The 25934-nt window shown below is 37.4% G+C and overlaps 1 protein-coding gene and 1 long non-coding RNA gene across 6 annotated transcripts; one reads left to right on the forward strand and one right to left on the reverse strand.

Moving 5' to 3' along the window:
- LOC122842153 (interferon-induced, double-stranded RNA-activated protein kinase-like) lies at positions 1–25934 on the forward strand. Of its 4 annotated transcripts, none has more exons than XM_044135768.1 (20): positions 1–231; positions 3597–3726; positions 4063–4121; positions 4208–4324; positions 4427–4559; positions 4643–4710; positions 5258–5407; positions 5509–5641; positions 5725–5792; positions 5888–5978; positions 6473–6522; positions 7388–7454; positions 8045–8100; positions 8201–8320; positions 8435–8557; positions 8647–8842; positions 9169–9303; positions 9597–9695; positions 9834–9896; positions 10000–14256. In XM_044135768.1, the coding sequence occupies exons 1-20, from the start codon at positions 125–127 to the stop codon at positions 10111–10113; spliced, it is 2079 nt and encodes a 692-aa protein (XP_043991703.1). In that variant the 5' UTR covers positions 1–124; the 3' UTR covers positions 10114–14256. The 4 variants fall into 4 exon arrangements, with proteins under 4 accessions (XP_043991703.1, XP_043991705.1, XP_043991706.1 ...); XM_044135770.1 differs by lacking the exon at positions 10000–14256 and adding an exon at positions 25799–25934 and having other exon boundaries at positions 27–231; XM_044135769.1 differs by lacking the exon at positions 1–231 and adding an exon at positions 1944–2296.
- Positions 23361–25812, reverse strand: LOC122842158. Of its 2 annotated transcripts, none has more exons than XR_006372501.1 (3): positions 25593–25812; positions 23628–23670; positions 23361–23494 (listed from the first exon to the last, which is right to left on the reverse strand). It is a non-coding gene; the product is annotated as an uncharacterized LOC122842158 (long non-coding RNA). The 2 variants fall into 2 exon arrangements; XR_006372500.1 differs by having other exon boundaries at positions 25294–25812.

Below are 25934 nucleotides of genomic sequence, written 5' to 3' on the forward strand. Positions count from 1 at the left end.
ATGATGAAATCGAAACTTACGCCTCTGCCAGGGAAGCAGCGCTGACATGTACAGAAGAACGTAACAACGGGCCAAGACTGTTTTCTTACAGTCTGTTGCGTTTCAGACGCCAAACTAATTCGAGATGGATTCTGTTAACTACGTAGGTATACTGAACGAATATGCATATAAAATGCGGCTTGAGTGGCAGTTTGAAGAAGTTGGATCTTCTGGACCCGACCACATTAAAACGTGAGTTGGCACAAACTGGGATTTTCATTATACCTTATTCTAGAAACTTCTCCAGTTCTTCAGCCTGGAGAATCACCTGCGTTTCCTAGTATATTATTTCTGATAGTTAATAAACTCTATCTCAAGGCATGTGTGTGTTTTGTAAAATAATGTACTATAAAGTTGTACTGCTTGTTAAGCTCAAAGTAGTGTAGGCCTATTACTATTTATCCCCCTTTACCCTGGTGCTCGATATAAAGTTAGTGCATACATTTTGATTCATTTAGTTCAGGGGTTTTCAAAGTATGAAAGGGTGAGCCCCCCTCCAAGGAGCACAATGCCTGCTGCCCCCGTGGAGGGCGGAGGGGTGGAGTTGTAAAAACTCCACCTTCAGCCCCACTCTGGCAAAACCAATGATGGCATAGTTACTTTGAAAAAGTAACTTTAATCGGACTACTGATTAATCCTTGAAAAAGTAACTTAGTTAGATTACTGACTACTTGATTTGGAAAGTAACTAAGTTACACTAAAAGTAACTTTTTAGTTACTTTCAGCAGCTGCTAACAACAACGCTCCGCCTCCTGTGAAAATAACATTGATCTTTGTCAATACTTAATTGTAATTTATTTTATAATGGTAACATCAACAATGTGTCTCCACTGATAAGGTTGAACTGAAGAGGAGATTGTACAAAAAACAGTACAAAAAATAAAAAACATGAGTAATTTGTGTGGTCCATTGTTGTCTGGAAAACTCCAAGAAGGTGTTTAAAGCCCCCCTCCCCCCAGCCTCCAGATTCTGCGTTATGCCCCTGAGTTTGATGTCGCAGCGCACAGAGCTTCTCCTGCAGCTCCACAGCTCAGATGGCTGCGACACTTACCGTAATATTAATAATTATAACGGTGCTAACTTGCCATTATAACTATTGCCAACTACGGACACGTTTATTCGTGGCTGTTTTCACGTTTATTGCGCTGTTCATATTGGTCTCGATGTTTGCAGTTTTCTGGAGCGCAACGCGAAGCTCGACGTCATTCAGAGGTAATATATTAACTTTACATTAACAAAGACACAGCGGGACGGATCATCCTGGAAACGATGGACAAGGAGAGACTGAGTAAAACTACCTTAATGACGGACAAATTCTGGGATTTATTATGAGTCTCTGCTTATTTCCAAACCCAAATGAGCAACTTCACGTTCAAAAACGAGCCCAAAAAGGCGCAACCCGCCGCTCATTAAATTTGCAAGCGACTTTAAAAAAAATGAAGCCCAAAGCCGCTTATAATAATCGGACTTGGCGACAGAAACTCAAAATAGTTCCAGTTTTTCCACCAACAAAATGCGCATCTCCCTCCATTGTTTACATTTCTGTCGCATAGAGACGTCGGTCACTCGACAAGACACGTAGAGGAAATATGATTAAAAAACAAAAGAAGATAGTAACGCACAGTAACACAAAAATGATTTTGATAAGTAACTGTAGTCTGACTACTGGATTTTAAATAGCAACGCGTTAGATTACTCTTTACTGAAAAAAGTGGTCCGACGTCAGTAACGTTACTGACATCACTGGCCAAAACATCCTCTAAGGTGGAAACATTTCCACTGATCCCGCTCCACGCGCACCCACAGTACCAACTTTTCCTAAATCCACAGAGTTGATGGGTAATGCGTAAAAGACGTTTCTCTCACATCAGTAGACAGCAAGCAGATAGCTTTTCCGGTTTACTTTTTCCCTCGCACCGCGCCTCCCCTAAAGTGCTCTGGCGCCCCCCTGGGGAGGCGCGCCTCACACTTTGAAAACCGCCGATTTAGTTGAATCCATTGATCACGTATCCGAACCAAAGAATCGAAACTTAAAAATATAAACTACTGAATAGAGGTGGATCTTTTAAGAAACTGTGGGAGTATGGCATCGCAGTACGCAGCTTGACGATCTTTACCTATATCGTTTCTTTTGTTGCTGCGTCATTGCAATGGATATTGGGAATGCCGTTACTTATTTATACGCCTATGCCCAGAAACATGGCATGGTTTTACAGTTTAAGGACCTTGGCGATGTAGGCCCTGATCATATGAAAGTGTGAGTGTTCATATTTTTTGTTTTTCAATTGAATCAGTATTTGATTCTGACCCGAGGCGCGAAAGTGGATCATTATAGCAGTGTTTGATTATATTTAATACTAAAATGCTCGTATTAAGTCATTTCTTTACGTCTACTGTAGCGTAACTTCAGTTGAAAACATATTTTGTAAGTTTTAACTTAGTAAATGAATGTTGTCTTATCTTTTTTGTGGAAACATGAACTTTAATCTTTTCATGAAATTAAAGCCACACCTCCTAAGCGCAGGATTTTATTCGGACATTAAATGTTTCTCCTACTATAAAAAGTAAAATACGCAACTAGTTTTGATTGAAGGGTATTACACAAGAAGAGTTTATACACTGTTTTGCAACCTTAGAAGTTACATTTTTCAGATCGTATAATAAATTTACATATCTTTAAAAAAAAAAAAAAAAAAAAAAAGCACACAAGTAAACAAAATGCAGTTCTTAAATAAAGGTGCGCCATGGGATGGATTGGCAGCCTGTCTAGGGTGTATCCCGTTCAGGCGGTGTATCCCGCCTCTTGTCCGTTGACCACCGGAGATAGGCACTTTGTTACCCCACTAAGGATAAGAGTGGAAGACAATAGATGGATAGATGGCTAAATAAGGGTGCATGTTATTAAAGGGAGATAAAATCCAAGTCTACATGCTTGGAGACCCCATTACTGCGAAACCTGTTCACAGTCAAGAAAACATTTAAATAAGACCTCCTTGACAAGGTGGAGTACACAAAAAGATTAATAAACAAAGCAGGCCTTACTTGCCTCAGATAAGGTCAGTGTTCATAGTTTCAACCTAAGAAAGTGACGAGGATAGAATGGTATGACAGAATTGCAAAATGAAAACCACTGGAAAGCAAAAATACCATAAAAGCTCACCTCAGTTTAGCTAGAAGATCTCTTGATTGTCCTCAAGATTTTGGGGAAGATATTCCATTTAAACATTTTATAAGTTAAGTCTTATTAAATCTGATGTAAAAGAAAAAAAAATAGCACAGCATTTCAGAAAAGGAACATCATCGGTACATTGTTTTGCTTCCTCAGGATCTGGAAACACCAGCGAGTCCACCTATAAATTTCTTTAGAAAAACAAAATGAAAACACACATTATACAATCTTAACTGAAAAAAATTAACAGTTTGGCCAGTTCTGTTGTGTTATACTGCTGGTTTAAGCGATTTGACAAATTACATTAAGTATAGGTAAATCATTTCAAACTTGTTTTTGGGTTGGAAACACTTTTTAAAAAATATATTTAACACTTCTTTTCTTACAGATTCACTCAGAGAGTTGTCCTGGGTGGCGAGGCTTTCCCCTGTGGTGAGGGTATCAGCAAGAAGATTGCCAAACTGGTTGCAGCCCAAAAAGCTCTGGAATGTCTGCAGAAGGACCAGGATAAGAACACAGTAAGATTTCTCCTTTTTACCATACAAAACTATCTGAGAGAATTAAAAACAGCACAGATTGCATACATCCAGATCCTTTAAGGACAGTCAATTGCTGTATTGGTTATAAGGAAATGTATCCGTTTTATCACCTGTCAGAATGCTCTCTAGAACAAAATGACAGAGTATATGAATACTATAAGTATATGTATTCATATATAGGAATAGTATAAGTATTCATAGTTTCTGGAGCAAGAAACTATGAATACTTATTGATTGCAGTGAAATATTACACCTAAAAAAGACTTTATATCATCATTGTTGTTGATGTTATTACTGTCCTTATTTTGTTTGAAGGTTGGAGATTCACCAGGTCAGCAAAACCAGGTGTTAGACAAAAATGTAGGTGACATCAGGTGAGTAAATAATAAATTATCTTACAAAAAAGATAGTTGTTAAGGTGTCTAGACCAATGTGAAATTATGTCTGTCTGTTTTTTTAGTGCAAAGACAAAAAACCTGACCAACTTCATTGGAATAATCGATCAGTACTGTCAGAAGACACAACGGTGTGATACTTATATAGAAGAACGTAGAAGTGGACCTCCTCATAACCCACAGTAAGGATCTTCTCAGCTGGAACTGTTTTGACTATACTCCTGAAATGATGACTAGTACTAAAGTGAACATGCAAATACCAAGATTATTTTTCTTCAATGCAGATTTTTCTACAAATTAAAAATTGATGCAAAGACATACCCTGTTGCTGAGGGTAAGAACGCCATGGAAGCCAAACAGAATGCAGCAAAGCTGGCCTGGGCTGTACTTCAGGAGCAGTCAGACTATGACAGCAAGGTGGACGATGTTCTGGTTTCTCCTGAATCAGGTTCAGACCGACAGCAAACAAAAATGTTCTTCACTCTTCCTTTGCATTTCAGATATCTGTCAGATCAACGTCATCTGAAGATGGGGCAGCAGCATCATCATCATCACCGTCAGATGCACTGTAAGACACTTCCTGACAAAAAACGGCTAACAGGTTGTAGAGCTAAATACTATGGCTGTTCTCATGAAGACACACCTCTTTGTCTTCTTTTTCAGAGACTCACATGAGTCATCTTTGTTACTTTTATGTGATTACCATATACCTGTAGAGGTTGCATACTTATTTGCTTCCAAGTTCCATTCATGTTGTTCCTCAAATCAAGTTTTCAGTGGAGTACTGTGGCGGCGAAGGGTTAAAGCACGACCCATGTAAGGAGGCCTTAGTCCTCAACGCGGCCGTCGCAGGCTCAATAAATGGCTCGGTGACCTTTACTGATTGTCTTCCCCCTCTCTCATTACCCACTTTCCTGTGTAACCATTTTTCAAATAAAGGCCACGAGAGCCAAAAACAACCCTTTAAAAATTTAAAAATCTGGTTTTCAGTTACAATTCAGATAAAAAAAACGTTTGAAATTTTTTAATCAACTCATGTGGCTTTGAAAATAAGTTTTTATCCCTCACCGCTGTTGTTAAATTGTCTTCAGCAATGTTAATGTTTTCTGTCACAGTGCAAAGACAAACAGCCTGAGTATAAACGCAGAAGTCAGCAGCTGTATGGAGACAAACTTCATTGGTATAATCAACCTCTACTGTCAGAAGACAAACTGCGTGGCTACATATATAGAAGAAGGAAGAACTGGGCCTCCTCACAACCTTCAGTAAAGCTTCTCAGCTGGAACAGTCTTTACTATATTCCAAAATTGTTGACTGATAATAAAATGAACACGTAAATAACAAGAGAATTTTTTATTTAATGCAGATTTTTCTACAAATTAAAAATTGACTCGAAGGTGTACCCTGTTGCTGAGGGCAAAAGCACCAAGGAAGCCAAACAGAATGCAGCAAAGCTGGCCTGGTCTGTACTTCAGGAGCAGTCAGACTATGACAGCAAGGTGGACGATGTTCTGGTTTCTCCTGAATCATGTTCAGGCTGACAGCAAACAAGAATGTTCTTCACTCTTCCTTTACATTTCAGATATCTGTCAGATCAACGTCATCTGAAGATGGAGCAGCAGCATCATCATCATCACCGTCAGATGCACTGTAAGACACTTCCTGACAAAAAGCGGCCATCAGGTTGTAGAGCTAAATACTATGGCTGTTCTCATGAAGACACACCTCTTTGTCTTCTTTTTCAGAGACTCACATGAGTCATCATCACACAACATGGAAACAAGTTCAAGTGACTCAATAATATTTGCTGATTCCTCAAACCCCTCCAATGTCCAGGTTTGCTTATCATAGTTAAAGAATTTGATAGCTTAAGCAGTACTCCACTTCCTGTAGGATAACTTAAGACTATGCATTAATTTATGTAGTAAATTAATGTATGCCATCTTTTTTAGACTGGATTGCTAATTGTGTTCTGATCTCTAGGAAGAAATATCTGAAAAAAATATCTGAGTAAAAACCTTGAATTTCAAAATTAGGTATGAAAAAGTAGTTCCTATTTTGTAGAGTGAAGGAGTAAAACTTGTCTCGACAAGTTGGCATACCTCAGCTGTGAATCATAATTATGCACTACTTTGTGTTGGTCTCACATAAAATGACAAACACAAAATTGAGGCTTGTGATTGAAATATCATTAACTGAAAGTGAAACAATGTGAAGGTTGCAAGTTATCTCTAGATACTGGAAAAATGTATTCCTACCAAGAAAAACTAAATGGTGAAGTTTAAAGTAACAATAAGAAAAAAATTAATGTAATCTATTGTGAATTTTAGATGTCCAGAGAAACTGGATCTGAAGAAAATGCACCATCACCACTGTCACAGTAAGTCTTCTTAAAAGGACATAGCACATTGTTTTGTATTGTTCTGTTTTAGTGTGGATGTGTGGAGTAGGAATGAACAGTCATTATCTTACTTCAGTAGCAAGCGGTCCATCCTGATCGACTCGAAGGTGTACCCTGTTGCTCAGGGGTACACCCTCAGCAACCCTCAGTGGACCAGAGAGCTACCAGCTACTCTCTGGTCCATTGGGGAGCTACTGTAGGTAGGGCCTCAGCCTGGGCCTTTCACGGCCAGTTGTCTCCCTCTGCTTCCTTTCCTGTCCTCTAAAACTGTCAAGTAAAGGCCACTATACCACACATTTAGAAAAAAAAGCCAGGAGCTACTCTGAGCTTTACTAACTCAAGAACAAATATTTGCATCATATAAAACATGAATGCAAAGTTTTACTATCAAATAAATGCTTGTTTTGTTAGGCATGGTGACACCCTGTCATGTCTGTAGGTTGTTTAGATTTTTACTGTTTTGTAGCCTTCAGGGCATTGCTACATTAACTGCATTCACTGTCCCTTAAAGAATATCCCACTGTTGATTAATTGAGACATAAGTCCATGTTTGTTGTTTTTGGATGACATCAAGAAATCTGAGACTTTGCAGAATAAATTTGGCAACTTCTGTGTACCAATATATACTTCAATACAAAAATTATTTGGTGAGAAAATACTTATGACAATATGATGTATCTGAAATCAAAACTGAAATTGTTGTGACAGCTGTCTGCTGCATGTTAATGGCTGTTTATTAATCTTTATGGTCACACTTCTTATCTATGTATATTAAAAGCAGCTTGTAGAACATAGAATCGTAACAGGAACGCTGTACATAATTTCTATTAATATTTTGTTAAAGAGATTCTGCTGAGCCGTCACGGGGCGAGATGACAGGTTCATCAGATCCTGCGGATTCTTCAGACCAGGTTTTGCTTTTTTGTTAAATTATCAATGCATTGTTTGATGCTTATGTAGACACTCATATGTTACCTATGAATGTAAGAGTTACAAACATCGCAGACTTTTTAAGCATTTTACAGAAACTAGCATAAAGTTTTCATGGCTGAAACAGTTTTAGAATGACAGAAATCAAGGTCCTGATCATCCTGATCATTTCTTTTTGATATTCTCCAAAAAGAAATTGGTATTTATACAAAATGAACACACTACAAGAGGCATATGCAGTTATGAATGTATGTATGTTATTATGTATGTATTAAGCTTGTTGTAGATTATTATATGGGTTAGAGATAGAGATGCATTTTCTGCCTTAACCATTTGGAAAAACTAGTGATACAAAATTTCAAGTTTTTTGTTCTATTGAATATAGGGAATAAAATCTCACTAGAAAAAGATTTTATTGCTATGGTTATAGTTTCATATTAATGAGGAGACATTGCCACTAAAGGCAGAAGTTGTGGTATTTGGATTATTTCTCTCCATATAGTGTAAATACTCAATGTTCTTTAATTAATGCATCCCTATATTTAAAATACACACATTATTATTTTTTCAGAATGACGTGGAAAACCAGAAAATCACAAACCCAAGTAACCCATCAGTGCAGTCAAGGTATTGAAAAACATTTTATTGCATGAAAAATATAAACTTTAATAAGTATTAAAGACCAATTCATTTCTTTGTGCCTAAGCAATCTGTTTAATGTCTAAAGTTTCACATCAGATTTTGAGATCCTTGAATATCTTGGCGGAGGAGGTTTCGGTTGCGTTTTTATGGTGAAGAAAAAACTGTTGGGCCTGGATTATGCAGTGAAGATTGTTCCTGGAACACAGTGAGTATGTAGTGCTGCTCTGGGCACAAAAACAGAAACGTTGGTTAAAGATTTCAGGACAGACAGTGAAATTGTTTCACTGAGGGTGGTTGTGTTTGTATTACTTTGATTTAGAAAAGCTTTGCGAGAGGTGACGGTGTTATCAGATCTTCAACATGAAAATATTGTCAGATACTACAACTGTTGGATGGAGGAATCAAAAGTGCAACAAGAGAAAGTCCAAAAGAAACTAAAAGAGTAAGAGTTTTCTCCTCTAGTTTCATGTAAGTGAATTAATCTTACAGGTTAACAGTAAAATCACATTTTGCCTTTTTTTGACCTGCAAGTGTCCCGTGTGAAAAGTACCTCTTTATTGAACTGGAATTATGTAACTCTGCAACCCTCCGAAAATGGATTGATGAGAAGAATAAAGAGGAACTACCACACTCCCAGAGAGGAGCAGACAGTCTTCCAGTTGCACTCCAGATAGTTAGTGGAGTCGAATATATTCACTCCAACAATTTCATTCACAGAGACCTTAAGGTGAGACGTGGGCTTTTACACTGCTGGTTTGGTTGGTTGGTTCCTACCTTCCTAATGTCTTCCTTGTGCTTCCTTCATTGTGTCCTTCCATGCTTGTGTTCTACCTTCATTTTTTTCCTACTGCACTTTCTCTCTTGAAAGTTGGTTCTGGAAAATACTTTTTTTCCATGAAAAATGTGTGCATTGCTTGAAGAAAACTGTGCATAGTTTAGTGGTGGTGGTTAATTTGTGATTTAGTTTTATTTTGGTTTTCATGAAGCATTACCTGTTTGTTCCAGGATGTTTGATAAACAATATAATCACTGTCTTTGTTTGTTGCTGCTCAGCCTTCAAACATAATGTTTGGAAAAAATGGAAAAGTGAAAATTGGGGACTTTGGTCTTGTCACTATCGACGGAAGTGAAATCTTGATCGACAGAACAGAAGGACCAGGAACTAGAACCTACATGGCTCCAGAACAAGTAAGTAAAATGATGCGTTAAAGCTGACTGAGTATTGGTTTTATTATTTGTTTAAATTTAGACCCATGTTTCTTACTTATCTATCAATTCTCCCAGTCTGAAAAATGAGTGGAACTGGGAAACACTAAAACCAAGAATCTAATTTATAATCGGTTAACCAATATGTGTTCATAACTGAATACCTAAAATGAAAGAAACAAAACAAAGAAATGACAGACAAAAATATATATTTCTATGTACTAAGGATAATATAGTTATTACAAAAGTAACTTTTTCTGGTGTTGTTTTTACAGTGGAGTAAAAAATATGGTTATAAGGTGGACATGTTTGCTCTGGGATTGATCTTATTTGAACTCCTTTGGAAAATCTCAACTGGCCACGAAAGAGCAAAGGTTAGTCATTCACAAAAAGACTGATTTTAAAATTAAATAAATCACTCTGTTTTTTCTTGCACTGTTTTTCTTTAAAATGTGATGTGATTAACAAATTAATTCTCTTTTATTATATCATAACTACTTTGTTACTATTAGATTTGGGAAAATGCAAGAAATAACAAGCTTCCCAAAGAGTTTTCACAGGCATTTCCTTTTGAGGTATGTTGTATTTTTAATTCTCTGCTAATTTATTCACTAAATGCACTTATTTCAGAAACTATTTTATGGAGCCAAGGTTCATTGTTCCTATTTTTGATTTTAGTGTCGAATAATCAAATCTTTGCTGTCTGAGAACCCAGATGATCGACCTAAAGCAAGACAAGTGAAGGAACAACTGGAGGAAGCAAACCAACACCTGGATCAACACAGTGTGTGAATGTCAAAAGAATGAGAGTTTGGTTATATAGAAGGAGGAAATACTTTATTTTCACATGATCTGTGGAGAAAGTTGTCAACATGCAGCACTTTGGAGGAATTTTTAACTTTGCACAAAAAAAAAAGATTTATGTTTCTTGCAATAATTACAACTCAAATAATCATGCTTGTTCTAAAAAACATTTGGGTCATTTTAGTAGCTGGTTTCCTTATTCTTCTCTAGAAATAGAGCATCTTTATAAAATCTATGGGACAACTGGGAGGAAAAACTAAAGGTGGACTTGTTGGGTTGCCAGAAATCAAGCTGCATTTTTTATTAAACTGTTACCCCTCTGAAAGTCAATTAACTTCAGCAACATGACGCACTTTGATGTACAGAAAGTTAAACAATCATTGAGACGATGCTCTTGTTTTTAAACAATGTACAAAATGCATGCAATGAAAAATTTGTAATCCTTGGAAATTTTAGACTTTGTTAAGATTTTTTGATTTTAAATTTTATTAATAAACCATTTTTTTCTGTTAATGAATTAAGTCAAAATCTACAGTGTTTTGCAGTTTTGTTGTTTAGTACAAGACTCTGCAAACCCACACAAGGTTTAGAACCATATTCAATAAACAAAGTATAATATTAAATCTTGAGAAAATATTAACAGCTAAATGGACAATATTTGGGAAAAAAGATAGGGGGTGCATATATATTAGAAGGCTAATAATTTGCTTTGCCAAAAAAAAAAAGCATCCCAAAGCTAACATGAAGAAATAAAGAGCTAAGAGTGGAATAACCTTTTCTACATAATCACACTTATCCTCTAAGCTACTGGTATGAGTTTCATATCAATAGGACAATATTTGGGGAAAATACCAATATTTTTCCCAAATATTTGCATGTATACTGGCCATGCAAATATTGGCAGGCTAATAATTTTCTTTGCCAAATAATGCATCCCCCTGCTAACTTAGAGAAATAAAAAACTAAAAGGGATTTCACCTTTTCTGTATAATCACACTTATTCTATGAGCTACTGGTAAAAGTTTTATATCAATGGGACAATAGACGTTGGATGCAGATATTGACGGGCTCAGAAATTAAAATCCATCTCTTATATTAATAGACTGGACAGTTAGGGGTGATATCAAATTTTCTACATAATGGGCCTCTGTTTTGTCATGCGTTAAGTTATTATGGTGTTAAAAGAAAAAGCAGGAAACTGCAAACCATTAGTGGAGAACATATTCATCAGACACTGACTGTAAAATGTTCAACTCATATGTCTCAATAAAGGTGTCAAAACCGTATTTTTTTTTCAATCCATGTAAACCCTAAAATTCACCGTTTTAGGACTTACATGGTTAAGAAACATAATAATGTTACAAATGTCTTTAAAAATTGTCTCTTTGGTCATATTTCTACGGATCCCTCAAGGAGACGTGGGAGAAAATGTTTCTTTTGCGTTACCCTGCAATACTTTTGCGTTACCTCATAATATGCTTACTGCAATATTTGCTGGTCTATTTTGTGTACAGCCACAAATGTCAATTTAAAATTTCAAATGTATTTAAAGAGTTTCAGTGTTTATTCTTAACTCTTAGGTGCAAAAAAAAAATGATTGAAAATCTATTTATTCACTGCATATCTGTTTGTGAAAGGTTGTGATGAAACTGCACATGAAAACATCCCTTTACTTGCTTATGCCTTGGGCAGGCCCTGGTCAGATGACTTATTACCCCGCGATAGTAAATAGTTCAAATAGTTTGGATGCCTTTTTCTTCTTTCCTACTTACAGAAAGTTTCTGTTTAGGTTTGTGGTGCATTTCTGTCCTACAGAAAAATATATAAAACTTCAGATATTTCACAATGACATATTAAAATACATGGAAAACCTCACGAAAGCCTTGTATAAAAGCAGAAAGTTTGATGGCCATGTAAGAAAGGGTTACAGTATTAAATTATGCCACATGAACTAATCAGTACATCATTTCGAGAGAATGTGAAAGTATTCAGAGGGAACGCAATACTTTTGGGAGGTAACACAAAGAAAAAAAAATCCCCATGTCCTTAAGGGGCTCTGTAGCTTTCGGGTTGATTTACAGTTTTTTTTTAGTTTGTTAAAGATTTGTGGAGCATAGAAACTGAGTCCTGCCAAAAGTTAACATTTCTGCTTATCTCACCGTGAATTCACCATAGATAACCACAGTGAAACGATGGCAGCAACATGCTGTGGGAGTCCTTTATTACATTAAAGATTTGCTGCTGTTGTATCAACCTTCCAGACTTCTCAGGTCTTCTGGTTCTGGTCTGCTCTGCATCCCCAGAACCAGAACCAAACGAGGAGAAGCAGCATTCAGCATCTATGCACCAAAAATCTGGAACAAACTTTCAGAAAACTGTAAAACAGCTGAAACACTGACTTCCTTTAAATCTCAACTAAAAACCCACTTGTTTAGAGTTGTATTCGAAACGTAATCAATTGCAAATTTATTGACGGAATCTGACTATGTTGTGTTTTTCTTGTTGATTCTATGTTGCATTGTATCTTTGTGTTTGATTTGATGTAAAGCACTTTGAAATGCCTTGATGCTGAAATGTGCTATACAAATAAAGTTTGATTGATTGATTAGGAAGAAGGGAATTTTAGAAGAAAACCTGAGAGGTTGCAAAAGGCTTCAGATTGAGCTGGAGGTTCAACGGCCCTAAACATTCAACCTCAGTTACAGTAGGTGAAGATCAAAGCACATTCATGTGTTAAAATGGTCCAGTCAAAGCCCTGACCTAAATCCGTTCAATAATTCTTGGCCATATCTGAAAAATTATGTTCACAGATGATCGCCATCTAATCTAACTGATCTTGATACAGTTTTAAAAGCAAAATGTTCAAAAATGTCAATCTCTGGATATAGAGAGCTGTTGGAGACTTGCAGCCCCAAAAAATCAACTTTTTTTTTCTGTATTTTTATTTGATTTTTCTAAATGCTGCACAGATTTTTGTTGGTCTTTTGCATAAAATCCTAATAAAATACACTGATAACTTTGGTTATATTTGGACAAAATCTGAGAAAGCTTTTTAAAGCTCTTTTAATGCAATTGTATTGGAAGTGCCTTGAATTGCATAAATTTTTTCACATATCCTCCAGAGTTTACACTATCTAATCCATGGAAGATGGAGCAAGAATGATGCGGTGGTTTACACACTAAGCATCTTTCATGGCTCAACCTGTAGGTGGAGCTGTTGTTCTGCTGAGCTGTGTGCAGACTCCAGGTCGCTGAGTGTGATCCCGGTTTGCTCACAGTGAGGGAGAGCAGAAAAGGGTACGGGGTGTGTGTGTGACATTTAATCATGCCTCCGGCACATGCTGCCTGATTAGCATCTCGGTGGAAAACAACAGTCACAGTTGCAAAAGAGCAGATCTCACACAATCACGCAAACACCGGGTGAGGCGCAGGTAATCAGAGCACATCAGCTCCTGCAGCTCAGAGTGCTACCTTAACATCCACAGTAACACAGGAACCAAAAATGTGTGCAGTTTATACCTATTTACCTATTTTTTATCTTTTTCTTGCCAAATCTTGGTCAGATCTTCTGGTTTACCCATAAATCTAGGGGTTATTGTGTATTTAAACACTATCTGACGCAACTGAAAAATGTATTGGAGATACATCAGGAGAGTGAATTTGACCAGCTTCAAGAAGGTGTTTACAAGAAAAACAACTATCCTGAATGATCTTAATCTTATGTTCTGTTATGTTTATGGTGCATTTTTTCCATATTGTCACCTTCCTAAAATAATGGCCTAAGCTTTTTTTTTTTTTTTTTTTGCCAAAAGGGATTTTTGTTGACAAATAGCCTCATTCGAGGCAAAAACAAAACACTTCTGGCAGTTAGGAAGGTGACAACATAAAAAACACACAATCAATATAATTCTGCATATTACACATTTCATTATAGTAATATTTATTTGTTCTGATCCATGACCTCTGTTTTATGTTTGTCTTTGTCTATTTTTGTAGTTTTATTTTTGAATTTATTAAGTGATCTATGTATGTTTTGTATTTTTAGCTGTTTATGTTGAATGTGTGAACCTCAGGAGAAGTAGATGCAGGGAACTTCAACTAATGTGGATCCAAATAAAAGAAATAAAGACATCTTGTGTCAAATGATGAATTTAACACTTTATTACTGGATAAATATTTTTGGTAATAAATTGTATTTCTGGGTGTGTAAACTTGCAAACATTTGTCCTCTCCTCTAAGATAAGAAAGCCGGTGAGTCTCCGGTTCTCAGCAGCAGCCGCGCTCCTGTGAGCAGGGTTATTGGATGTATTGAGGTCACTTCCTCTGAGAGCTGTGTGGGCGCTGAAGCAGAGCTCCTGGTCAGTGGCATGAACCATGTATCCAGGGGTAAAATGGACTCACAAGTCAGAGAGTCTGCCTGCGGTCCCCGGGGTCTCGGCGAGTGATTACTTAGTGCACAGCCTCATCTCAGAAGCGGCAACCAGAGTTTGTTTTTGCTCTGTCTGTCTTAGGGAACCAACCTTGCCCCGGAGCGGGCTTCAAAATCAAAATGAAAATTCAGGATTCATGAGAGGCTGTCACATAGCGCTGCCCTCCTTCACTGCTTGTTCATATATTTCTGTTATGCTAAAACCCACTTAACCTCTGGTGAACTGGAACTTACTGGAGCATGAGCACATGGCGCGTCTCACCCCCAGGCTCCTGTTGGCTTTCACCCTGGACTTTTCACCTCTCTGCAGCCACATCCTGCCACTGTCCACAACACTTGGCAAACAAGACAAGTGCTGTTCAAAGGGCCTAAATGGGTTTCAGGGTTTTATTCCTGTATCATCTGATGCATGTGTTGCATAGTGTCCTCGTTCTCTGGTTGCACCTAAAGAAACGTTGAAATCATAGAGTACACAATTAACTTTCTAGTTAACTAGTTAGATTTACCTGAGTAACTAAAAAAAAAAAACACGTTTAGGAGTACTTAGTTATTATTACGACACTGAACTGTTTGATTTCCCCAGAGTAAAATTGTAAAACTGCTCTTACTTGAGTAAAACTTCTGGATGCTCTACCCTCTGTGAGTAACTTCGCTGAATTAATAAACCAGGCAAAGACAAATATCAACTTTTTTTAAAGCTTTGTATATTGAAAAAATTTGATTTGGATTTGATTTGAAAATGTTTTTGTTTTTTTGCCTGATTTTGTTATTTTATAATTATGTTACTTGGATTACTTTTATTTTGATCTTTAAAATACCAGAATTTCCACATAACCCTATTTTTTTCTCTGTCTGAAGATATTTAGAAATCTTAGAGATTACTCAGTACTTGAGTTGCTTTTTAACCATGTATTTTAAAAAAAAGATCTTCAGTAAAATGTACTTTTTTCTTTGACCTGAATAAAATAATATTGATGTAGTACTGCTATTACTTGAGTACAATTCTTGTTAGGAATATTAATTGTAAACCTTAATTGTCTAGCCTTCCTTTAGTATTTCAATATAATTTATGTTTAGACTTGTTGAACTTAACTCTGTGCTGTTGATAGTTGTCATTATCTGATGTTTGAAACCCTGAAAACTATACTATCCGTTCAGGATTTAGTTCAGGTTCATTGAATAGTCACTTTCTGCGAGGTTTGGAGTTTCACTCTGATGAACTGAAGAGGCGAAGGTCAATAAACTGATAAAACACAGCTGGTAGTTTCTCTTTAGCAGCATCAAAACAGTTTTTGTTTGATGGCACTGACTGGACAGACCAGCACTCAGAAAAATGGGAAGGTCCAAGAAGCTCAGTGAAGGTCTGTAGATTTACAGCAGCTCTAACACTCTATTTTTAAATCACTGGGGACGCTAACGTTATCGGCTCAAACAACAGTAGAAGAAGTCATTGAGCTGGGTTTACACATTTCCAAGACCTGGAGGAAGCCCCAATCTGTCACCCTCAAATTAAAGGAAATGTGTTTGAATGTTCAGGAAAACCCACAAAGGTTTTCTGTCTTTAGCTGGAAACCTCTGAAACACCAGTGTCATTGTGGACAGTAGAGAAAATTAAGGAGTGTAAGTGATGGTCATGGTGCTGACCAAAACAAAAAAAAAACCTCCAAAATTGATGCCTTCGGGATCAACAGAAATGTCAGCTGGACAATCCAGATGCCTTTGAGAGAAAAGTTTTAGATGAGACAAAGATTGAGCTGTTTGGAAAAAACAAGTATGGTAGTTGTGGACAGACTTTAGAAACATTTCAGCATTTTTTAAAATCTGGATCAAACTTCCAGAAAGTGCAAAAAATGCTAAAACACTGAGTTCCTTTAAATAAGGGCTAAAAACCAAGTCAATGAATGAATGAATGGGAGGTTTAAACATAATTTAATATGAGAATACAGTATGGGAGACTGATGTGAGAGAGGCAAGAAATCAAATCTTTTATCTTCTACCTGCTCCTTTTTGAACAATTTGTGTAAAGTTGCATGGCAATGGGATGACTACTTATCTTATTTTTTATGTTTTCCCTTTTTGTCATTTGTTTGAAATAAATAAAATAAAAACAAACTCAAAGTTGTATCGAAAACTTGGTTTTTAAAATCCCTGCAGTTTATAGAAAGTGTAAAGAATTCATGGCGTGTGCAGTTGGATTTCAGCATCAACAGGTAACAAGAAGAAGGCGAAGCTTGAAGCTATAAAAGCAGCACAGAGCTCTTTGTCCACCTGACTGAGCTGTACTCGGAAGAAGAGATTGAATCCTCTTTTACAACACCTACAGTAAATCCTCCCCCAGCCTTTTATGCTGTGGTTACATAAAGCTCATCTCACATGAGACATCCCTAATGGTCCGTATCAAATGTGCTGTAAATCGCTGCACATCAGTCAAATGTTCTGCAGAGACTTTTTATCCATTTTCACCTCTCGCATACAGCAGCTTGCTCTCTCTGGAGGCCCTGCCTGTCAGTACTGATCTTACGCATCAAAGTTTTTGCTAAGATGTTGCTTTTTTTTTATTTACCAGTGATACACACACTGTCACAGCTGCTGTTTCAGTTGTTTTATGTTTTATTTTGGTCAGCTTCAGCATAAAAACACAGGTTAAAAATGCCACAAACAATGTTCAGATTCTTCAACAAGCATACGACTCTTTCTCTTAACCTTCCACCCAATTAAATATTTTAATAAAACAATTGTAGGTTTGATTCTAGCCTTTTTCTGCTGCACATTGTGTACCCCTGGGCAAGGCACTGTGTATGAAGGTGTGCATGTCTGTGCTGTAAACATGACATGCACACTTGAATTTAGTACATTAAAGTGCAAAACAGGTTTTAGTTCTGATTAACCACTGATTAAATTATATATTTATAATTTATACATGACAATACAATAGGCTGTCTCTGTATTCTGACTGGAAAAGCCAAAGAAATATCAAAAGTGAAAAATAGAGTCAGATCCAGTGTAATATAAGAAAGGCTGAACTATTTACCTAAAATGGTGTGTGTAAAAGAAATAATTATTTTCAGTGCTTTTCTAACAGTTTTTTGCCCTGCAAGACATCTGCAGCAGCTGTCAGAGCCGCGCTGCACATTGTGAGGTCAGGTAAAATTACTGCAAATGATATTGCATTCTTGCTTCTGTCAACCTGCCAACTGTCAACTGGCAAATCCAGCAAAGTCATTTGTCAACTTCCTGCCCCCACTTACCAGCGTTTTAAAAGCACAGGCCCCTGCTTACAGCACTGAAGGTCAGGGACGCGATGGCAGACTCACCTATAAATCTTTAATAGGTGAAGGAGTCAGACCCATCTGGAGTTGAGCAGTTCATTGCAGAGCAACGAGGGTGCGACTGAAGATTATCTGCAACCACTTTCTCCTCTGTTTTCTTTTTCAAAAGATGACACTTTCTGACAGGCCAGCTGTTGTGCTGATTTCAGAAAAGACAGGTGAGAGGTGATGCAATCACAGCCGTAGAGCTGAATTCAGAAGGTGAATGCAGAGAGAAGGCAAAAATAGCTTTATGTAAACTTTTTGTAGCGTGTTTATACCTTGATTTATTACAGCGCCATGCAAAAAAGAGACATTTTTTAAATATCTTCACATTATGTAATTAACTGGAATTTCATGTATTAGATCAACAAACATAAAACTCTGAAAAAAATTAACATTATGGCATGCACTGTGTTTCAGCCCCTTTAAAGGGGCAATATCATGCATTTCCCAGCCACATACTGACATTTTATAGCACAGTCAAGTAATTATGTTACCTTCAGTTGTTATGAAATTGTTGTACGAAACAAAACTTAAAAGAAATTTGATTTAGCAATTTAATGCCTTGAAATTGGGCTCTGTCTCTTTAAGAAGCTCCTGCTCTTTCGGACAGTCCGCCTTCATCGCATCAACTTAGAAGGATTTGACTGAGAAGTAGTTTGTATGGTAACCTCAGCAGGCGCGCAGTTCCACCAGGTGTTTGCTGCTGCTAGTCTGGAGGAGCTGCCATATAATTCACTATATCCATCTCACCACCAGCATCTTCCTTGAAGTGAAGCATCCCCACTGCATGATGCTGCCACCACTCTGTTTCATTTGTGTACTTAGAGTGATGTGGAGTATAAATTTCTCCCCTAATTAATCCCGTGTATGTTGCTCAAAAAAAGCTATTTTGTTTTCCATGATCAGAGAACGTTATTCTGTGTGTGTTGTGTCTCCTACATGGCATTTAATAAGCACCTCAGATAAGTTTTTGCAAATTTTCCATTAAGGTCAGGCTTCAGGAGTGCATGACCAGTACTGATTCTGTCAACACATTCTCTCTGATGTGGTCCACTGGACTCCAAATTACATCAATAAGTCCCTCCAGTTTTTCACAAATCCACAAAATTCACACAAAATTAACAGATTCCCACATTTTTTTCTGATTTTTTCCTGAAAGTTTTTCTCATAATTGGTCAAAAATATTGGATTTATGTGACTGCAGCCTCCGCCTTACTTGATGTCACGTTATAATCCGTGATTTATACAGCGATTACTGAAGAGTTACATTTAAAGTCATACATTAGCACAAATACTGTAAAAATTCCTTAGAAGTATTTCTAAATTAGCACCACAAAATCAGTGATTGCAAAAAAAAAAAACACAATCAAAAATTCTGGATAGACTTATCAGTGGGAAAAGATGTTAAACATTGTTTAATTTTAAGAAGCACTTATTGAATGTTTAAACAAGCAGCTACTTATTGATATTTTAACAGTTTAATTGGTTTTACCAATATATTCTGGCACAACTGGCCCTTTAAGAACATTCAGATTTTTGATATGACCCAAATAGAAAATTAGTTTGATGCCTCTGATTTAAATGATATGGACGACTTAATGTGTTTGCAGCAGCTTAATAATTAGGTGACCTTTTTGGAGTATTAGAGTAAAGGGGCCTGAATACAAATGCGTGACATACAAACATTTTTTTTATCCATACCTCACTTTTTCTCCACCAAAACTTTGTGTCAGTCTCATAATGAATTCAAATAAAACAGAATTTGTGGGTGTAACCTGACAAATACTGGTACAAATTATTATCCAAAGCATCATTCCATGCAAATATAGCTACAAATCAATAACAGAGGCATCTACACATCCTCCTCTCTGCTTCCATTAATATAAAAGTTAAATAGGAGCCATCATACACTTCTCCAGAGGTCTATGAAGTTTTATGAGCTTCTTGATTGATTTTAAGAGAAGGCGTCAACTCCTTCAGTCTGCTGCTGCAGAATGACTTTGTGGAGATGGATTCTGCTCCAAATGCTGTTAAAGACAGCAAAGGGATGTCATAAAGCCAACAATTAGGGTTTACAGAGGAGCAAGGCTAAAAGAGAGGTGACTTAATGGCGTAGCGTGAATGATAGCAGTAAATTCAGGTCACATGATGGCAGTGATGGTAGCAAGAGAGCCAAAAAGGACAGAAAAAAAGCAAGCTCATTAAACAGGCTGATAAGCAGGAAGATAGAGCGAATCCATCGGAAATGATTACGTGTGTAACGTTTGCAGATTCAGGTCTTCCTCTTTCTCTTTGTGTCGGCTGTGATTACACGGGCTCGTATGAAAGCAGGCGAGCAGGGAGATGAAAGCCGTGCGAAACCAGGACACGAACAAAGTCAGAAAACAGAAAGAGGGGGCCAGCGCTTGAACACCGCGCCATGACAGACTGCCTTTGGGGCTGTTTTTATTCGGCTGCCAGGAGCTTTTTAGGATTCGTTTTATCTGCTCTGCCTTCCCATCCACCCACATGCCCACCCCTCTGGATGGTGCTCCAGATGATTTGCGTCCAGTTTGGCTTCACTCGAGCCAACAGAGCCTCTAAAAGCAGACACACTCTGCCTCCCTCTCTGCAATCAGCCCGCCTGTCTGCTGTTTGAGAGCTGTTAAACCTCTTTTCTGCCTGAGTGGGTTTGTTCACATTTAGGGGAAAGGTCCCTTCAGGTTTCAAAGATGGTTTTAAAATACACTTTACTTTTTCATTTCCACCTCTTTAGATTATGTTGTTGTTGCCTGGAGGGGAAAACATCAAACATTCAGCAGAGCACATTATGTTTGACACATTATTGTCATGGTTGCATGTTCGGAGCAGATGCACTCGGTGGCAAGTTGAAGGATTAGCAACAGAAGGTTGAATTTGTTGATTTCTCCATTTTTTAGAGGACAAACTTAGAGGAGAAATTTCTGCCACTTATATGATCATTTGTGACATACTTGGAGCATGACTAAAAAATTCAGTACTGAGAGCTTCACATCACAAGGGCCGGGGATTTGATGTTACTTGTAGACACTTGTATTGATCCTTATTGAAAAGAGTCAGCTCTGTCTGGTGCCACCAGAAATCAATACCAGTCAAAATGGATGAAGCCTTTGTGAGGGAAAATTCAGTATGTCACAGTTTAAACAGGCAGAGGAGTGAACGTTACCAATTCTGTCTTTATAGCAGATAACTACACAGCAACAGTGAAAAGTTAAAGTATCACTGTGTATTTTGAATCACTGGAGTTATAATGATGATCAAGGGATAACAAATGTAGCGTTTTTTAAATATTTCTTTGTAAATATTTAATATGTTTTGGAGCATTTGAACTGGAGATCTTCTTCAGTGACAGACTGCTGCATCCTAAATGCACTAAGGAGCATTATCATTGGTCCTTCCTCCATGCAGCTGTTAGAGTATAACCAACACTGCTCCCAAAAAACTTAAGTATTTACATTTGTACAACTTTACTATTGCACTGTTTTTCATTGTCACTGGTTGTAAATAGTCTGTCTTTTAATGCTCAAATAGACATGCACATTTTGAAAATGTTTTTAATGACCACATTTTCTGTACTGCAGTACGTTTTTAGAACCACGTGATATTTATGTTACTTTACAGTATTTTATTGTTTAGTCTATTTTTATATATACAGAAAATAGTCCATCTTTGTGTGAGTCTATTTGCAGTTGTTGCCTGTCACTTTGTTGTTGTTGCACAGAAATGTCCCCGTTGTTTAGCATTGTTTATTTATTTTAGTGTTTTCTTAATTATTGCCTTTTTAAAGACTTTATAGTTGGTGTTTAGATATTAATATTCCAGTTTTCCAATAATGCATACCACAGAAATGTTCTTGTTGTGGGACAATGAAGGATATATCTATTCTATTTTGTAGTCCTGTTGCCTTGCAGAAAGAATGCTGTGAGTTCAAATTCTTAAATAAGCAGAGTTTCCCTCAGTGTATTATAAGCCTGGTGGGTCACCAGGCTTAGCATTGTTTATTTATTTTAGTTTTTTCTTCATTATTGCCGTTGTAAAAACGTTATAGTTGGTGTTTAGGTATTAATATTCCAGTCTTCCAATAACACATAACTATCAAGTGATATTTTCAAATTTCCTGTCAACTTTAAACATTTTTTAACTCAAAAACATGGTGGCTAGCTGGATGACTATCCTAGCACCCCGAGCACTGAGCTTAGCAGGTTTTCTGGGGAAAACCCTGAATGAGATGCATATTTGTTGGTGATGGTTGGTTGCTTTTGGAGTCTGAGGTATCACTTTCAAAAGCAAACATATCCTAAGCTTAAAAACATATCAATGTCACATTTATATCCTCAAGATTATTATTGCTTGCAGTGCTTGTTGAGGTGCATTGATAAATTTTCAACGTGTTTTAGCAATGTTTTAAAGCTCGCCATTGTGTTACAGAACTCTTCTTCTGTGTGCCTTTTACTTTCTTATGTGTGATATTTCAATCAGTTAGTAATCACTTCAACTTGCTGAAAGACAAGCCGAAATCATGATCAATTCACCCCCATGCCTTTGCACTAATTGTTCTTCTACTACTCTTTAGGTTGATTGATCTCTACGGTAACTTCAGTGAAGGTTTTTGTAGAGCCAGAAGTTTTGGTCCTTTTTTTTTTCTTTATTTGATCACTTAAAGGTATCCCTGTTTTATTTCTGTGATTATTTGTTTTTGTGACTCACATTTTTCAGTTTGTGGCTGAGGTCACCAATTTTTATTCAGTATTTCTCCTTGTATGTCAATGATCAAAAGACAGATGCTACGATATTACTTCCAGAGCACAGACCCAAAGCATCACACATTTTCTATTATTCTTACTTATGGACAAAAGGTAACGCATTTTCATCCTTGATTTCAAGCTAATCTCTCCTGAATTGCTGGTGGTAGGAAGGTCTATCTGAGTCTTTGATTCTGTTCAAACACACTGTTCAAGTATTTTAAAAGCTTGTATTGATGCCACTGGTGCACTGACACAGAACAATAACTCTTTCATACAGTATAGGACTCTCAGTACTTGCCGTAATATGATAAGATGTCCTTTTAAAACCCCTCATGGGAGTGAAGACCGCTGAATTACATTTATTTTGCAGCACATCTGGCTTCTCAGAAATCCTGTTAGATATGGCTGCTTGTCCCCGTTGCTGGTGATCAGCTCCTGTGTTCTTCATCAGACCCAAATTAGTGGCATTATACCCAGAGAGCCATTTCATAACTGGATTTCTTGAATCCTCGTAGGGGAACCAGTTCACCACGTTGCCATCTGTCCTCCTCCTTCCACCCTCTGGAGCTGTTTTTCCCAGAAATTAACACCCTGTGGTCTGAATTACACTTGCCATCCTGTTGTCTGCATTTGCTATTTATATTTTGTTGTAAAACACTGATTTTCCCAGAGTAAATTCTGAATTCATCCATTACAAGCATGACTTATGAGACAATGTGAAGTGCACCTTGTTTTATTGCTGCAGTATGTTGCAGCCAATTTTTATTTCCTGACATCTGGCTGTTCTTGTAACGGCTTCGATCAGCATGCAGGATGCTTTCTGACAGCCCTGTGCCTGATAAAACCTCAGGACCCTTGAAGTGCTGAGTGAAAGATGCACAACCGAGGGGATGAAATTGTGAAAGCAGCAACTTCCTTGGACAACTTTCTAACGCTGTCACTCAGCGTATTTAAGAGTTTGGACTGTAATAGAACAGCTCAGGGAAGAAAACTTACATTAGAGCTTGTTCTGCAAACTTTAACTTGCTGCTGCATCCGTCTGTGGGGTTTATGATGGAGAGAAGCATAAATTAGAGCTGATACGCATACTATACAGTCTTTAGATATAATTCCTTACAAAAGCATTGTTACTCTTTACAGTTTTCACATTTTTTCCACACATAATGAACACAAATTTAAGTGGGTTTTGTCGTGATTTTATTTTATGATAAACCAACACAAAGTAGTTCATAACTGAGAAGATTAAGACTTTAGTTCTGTTTTGTCAGATTTTACATGATATCTGTGCCAATTTTGGGTTCATCCATCAGCTACCTTATGGGGTGAGGAATGGGGTACACCTTAGGCAACATAGAGACACACCAGACAAACAAACATCCACACACGCTCATATCTAACGGCAAGTTAGGGAGAACAATTAACCAACAGTCATGATTTTGGACTGTGGATAAAAGTTGGGGTTCACAAAGAGACCCCACGCATGCAACCCATGTTGTGTTAATTGTATATTACATAAGTATATTGAACATATGATTGATTAATTTAATTTTATTTGTGTAACTATTTTTATGCAGTCAAATAAGCGAAGCATATATGAATTTTTACTATTTTAAAAAAAATCTCAGTTGAAATTTTAAGATTTTTATTTCTTCTGTTTCTCTGCTTGCCTTTTCTGTTAAAGTCAGAGAGTGGGGCTTCAGTCTTGGGTCAATTTTTGTTTCTTTTTTTAAAAGTGGAATTACTTTACATGCAAACAATTCAAATGTCCAGCTCTATTTAAATAATCAAAGAGTTATGATTACATAATAGTGGACTGTAGCAAATAAAATTGGAAATAACTAATTAATGCTCAGATAATAATATTTTAAATTATGAATACAGCAATTTTTTTATTTATTCAGTGACTAATATGCTTCAATAAGAATTGATGTGTTCATGCAAAATTCGCTGTTTGTTTTATGACACATCTTTAAAGTATTTATTTATTAACTATGTTTTGGCCCGGATAGATGCCCAGAGGTACAGTATTTGTTACTTTGGTGATCTTCAGCATGTCCATTGGGGGGCACTGTTGCATTAGGGTACAAAAACCACAGTTTGAGCTCCAAGAGGAGGGAAGTGGAAAAGCTGGTCAGCCATACGGTCTGTATTTGTGTTCTCTTCGCAAGACAACAGCACTATATTCTTATCCAATACCAACCTCCACCTGGAGAAAGAGATAGCACTCTCTGTTCTGCGACAAATTAAATCAGAATGCTATTATAGAAAATGAAGAAAAAAAACCTCTGCAACCTATACAGGAGAAATGTTCCATGTTGACTCCAGGATCTTATATCATTTCAGAGAGGAGTAATGGAACAGTTCTCAGAGAGTCCATTAATCGATAACATGCATGATCCTGAATTACGACTGCTCTGCTAATAGAACTGACGAGCTTTTATGAATGATGGCTGCCTGGATGCTGATCCCAGTGGGAACAATAGATTCAGTCCAGCTATTAGCATATGCAATCAGTGAGAGGTTACATGTGTTGCCTATATTTTAGGATGAGAGCTCGAAGCATACTGCGTAATGTGCTGCATAATTTCCCTGCCCTTCCTCTGACCACTTTATAGCTCTGCCCTTCTCAGACTCCTCCGGCGGCCTGCCCCTCACATCTCACCTTCGCTCTTTTCACTCCCAGTTTAAATCCACCCGCTCCGCAGACATTTGAGCATGGATACCATCTTTCACTGAGATCCTGGCCTCCTTTCTCTCCCCCCGTCCTTCATTACAAATGATCTCTCAGCACTAATGAGCACATGTCTAAAAATACCCTCGTTGTCCTGAGAGCCGGATGTGTCGCGGTGCGTACTGAGCATTAACAGATGTTAATGGGTCCAGAACATCAGAGTGCTATAATGAATAGAGGAAAAGCTACTCTGGCTTCATTCAGAGGGAATATATTAATATTCAACCTACATCCGCGCCAGGCCACTAAAATTCCTTAGCCAGATCCAGTTCAGACGCCCTGCCGACTCCTCTCCAGGCTACCTTCTTAACATACTGCTGGTGTTCCCCATTGCTATGGCAACGCGGTATGACCTTCCTCTGGGAGGTTGAGCTCGTGTCCGTGTGTTGCTTGAAAGATTTTGCTCCAGCTGTCCTCTCATTTGTGGTCTTTGCAGCTCCATGATTTGACAGATGAGGGAAATTTTTCCGACTACACTTGATGTTGGCGACAAAGAAAACGAAGCGTGATGGATGGACCTGTCACTGTCTCAGTCTACTCAACCGAAATGGTTACGTTATTGACCAAAGTGT

This window comes from Gambusia affinis, linkage group LG13, assembly GCF_019740435.1.
Source record: "Gambusia affinis linkage group LG13, SWU_Gaff_1.0, whole genome shotgun sequence".
Lineage (NCBI taxonomy): Eukaryota > Metazoa > Chordata > Actinopteri > Cyprinodontiformes > Poeciliidae > Gambusia > Gambusia affinis.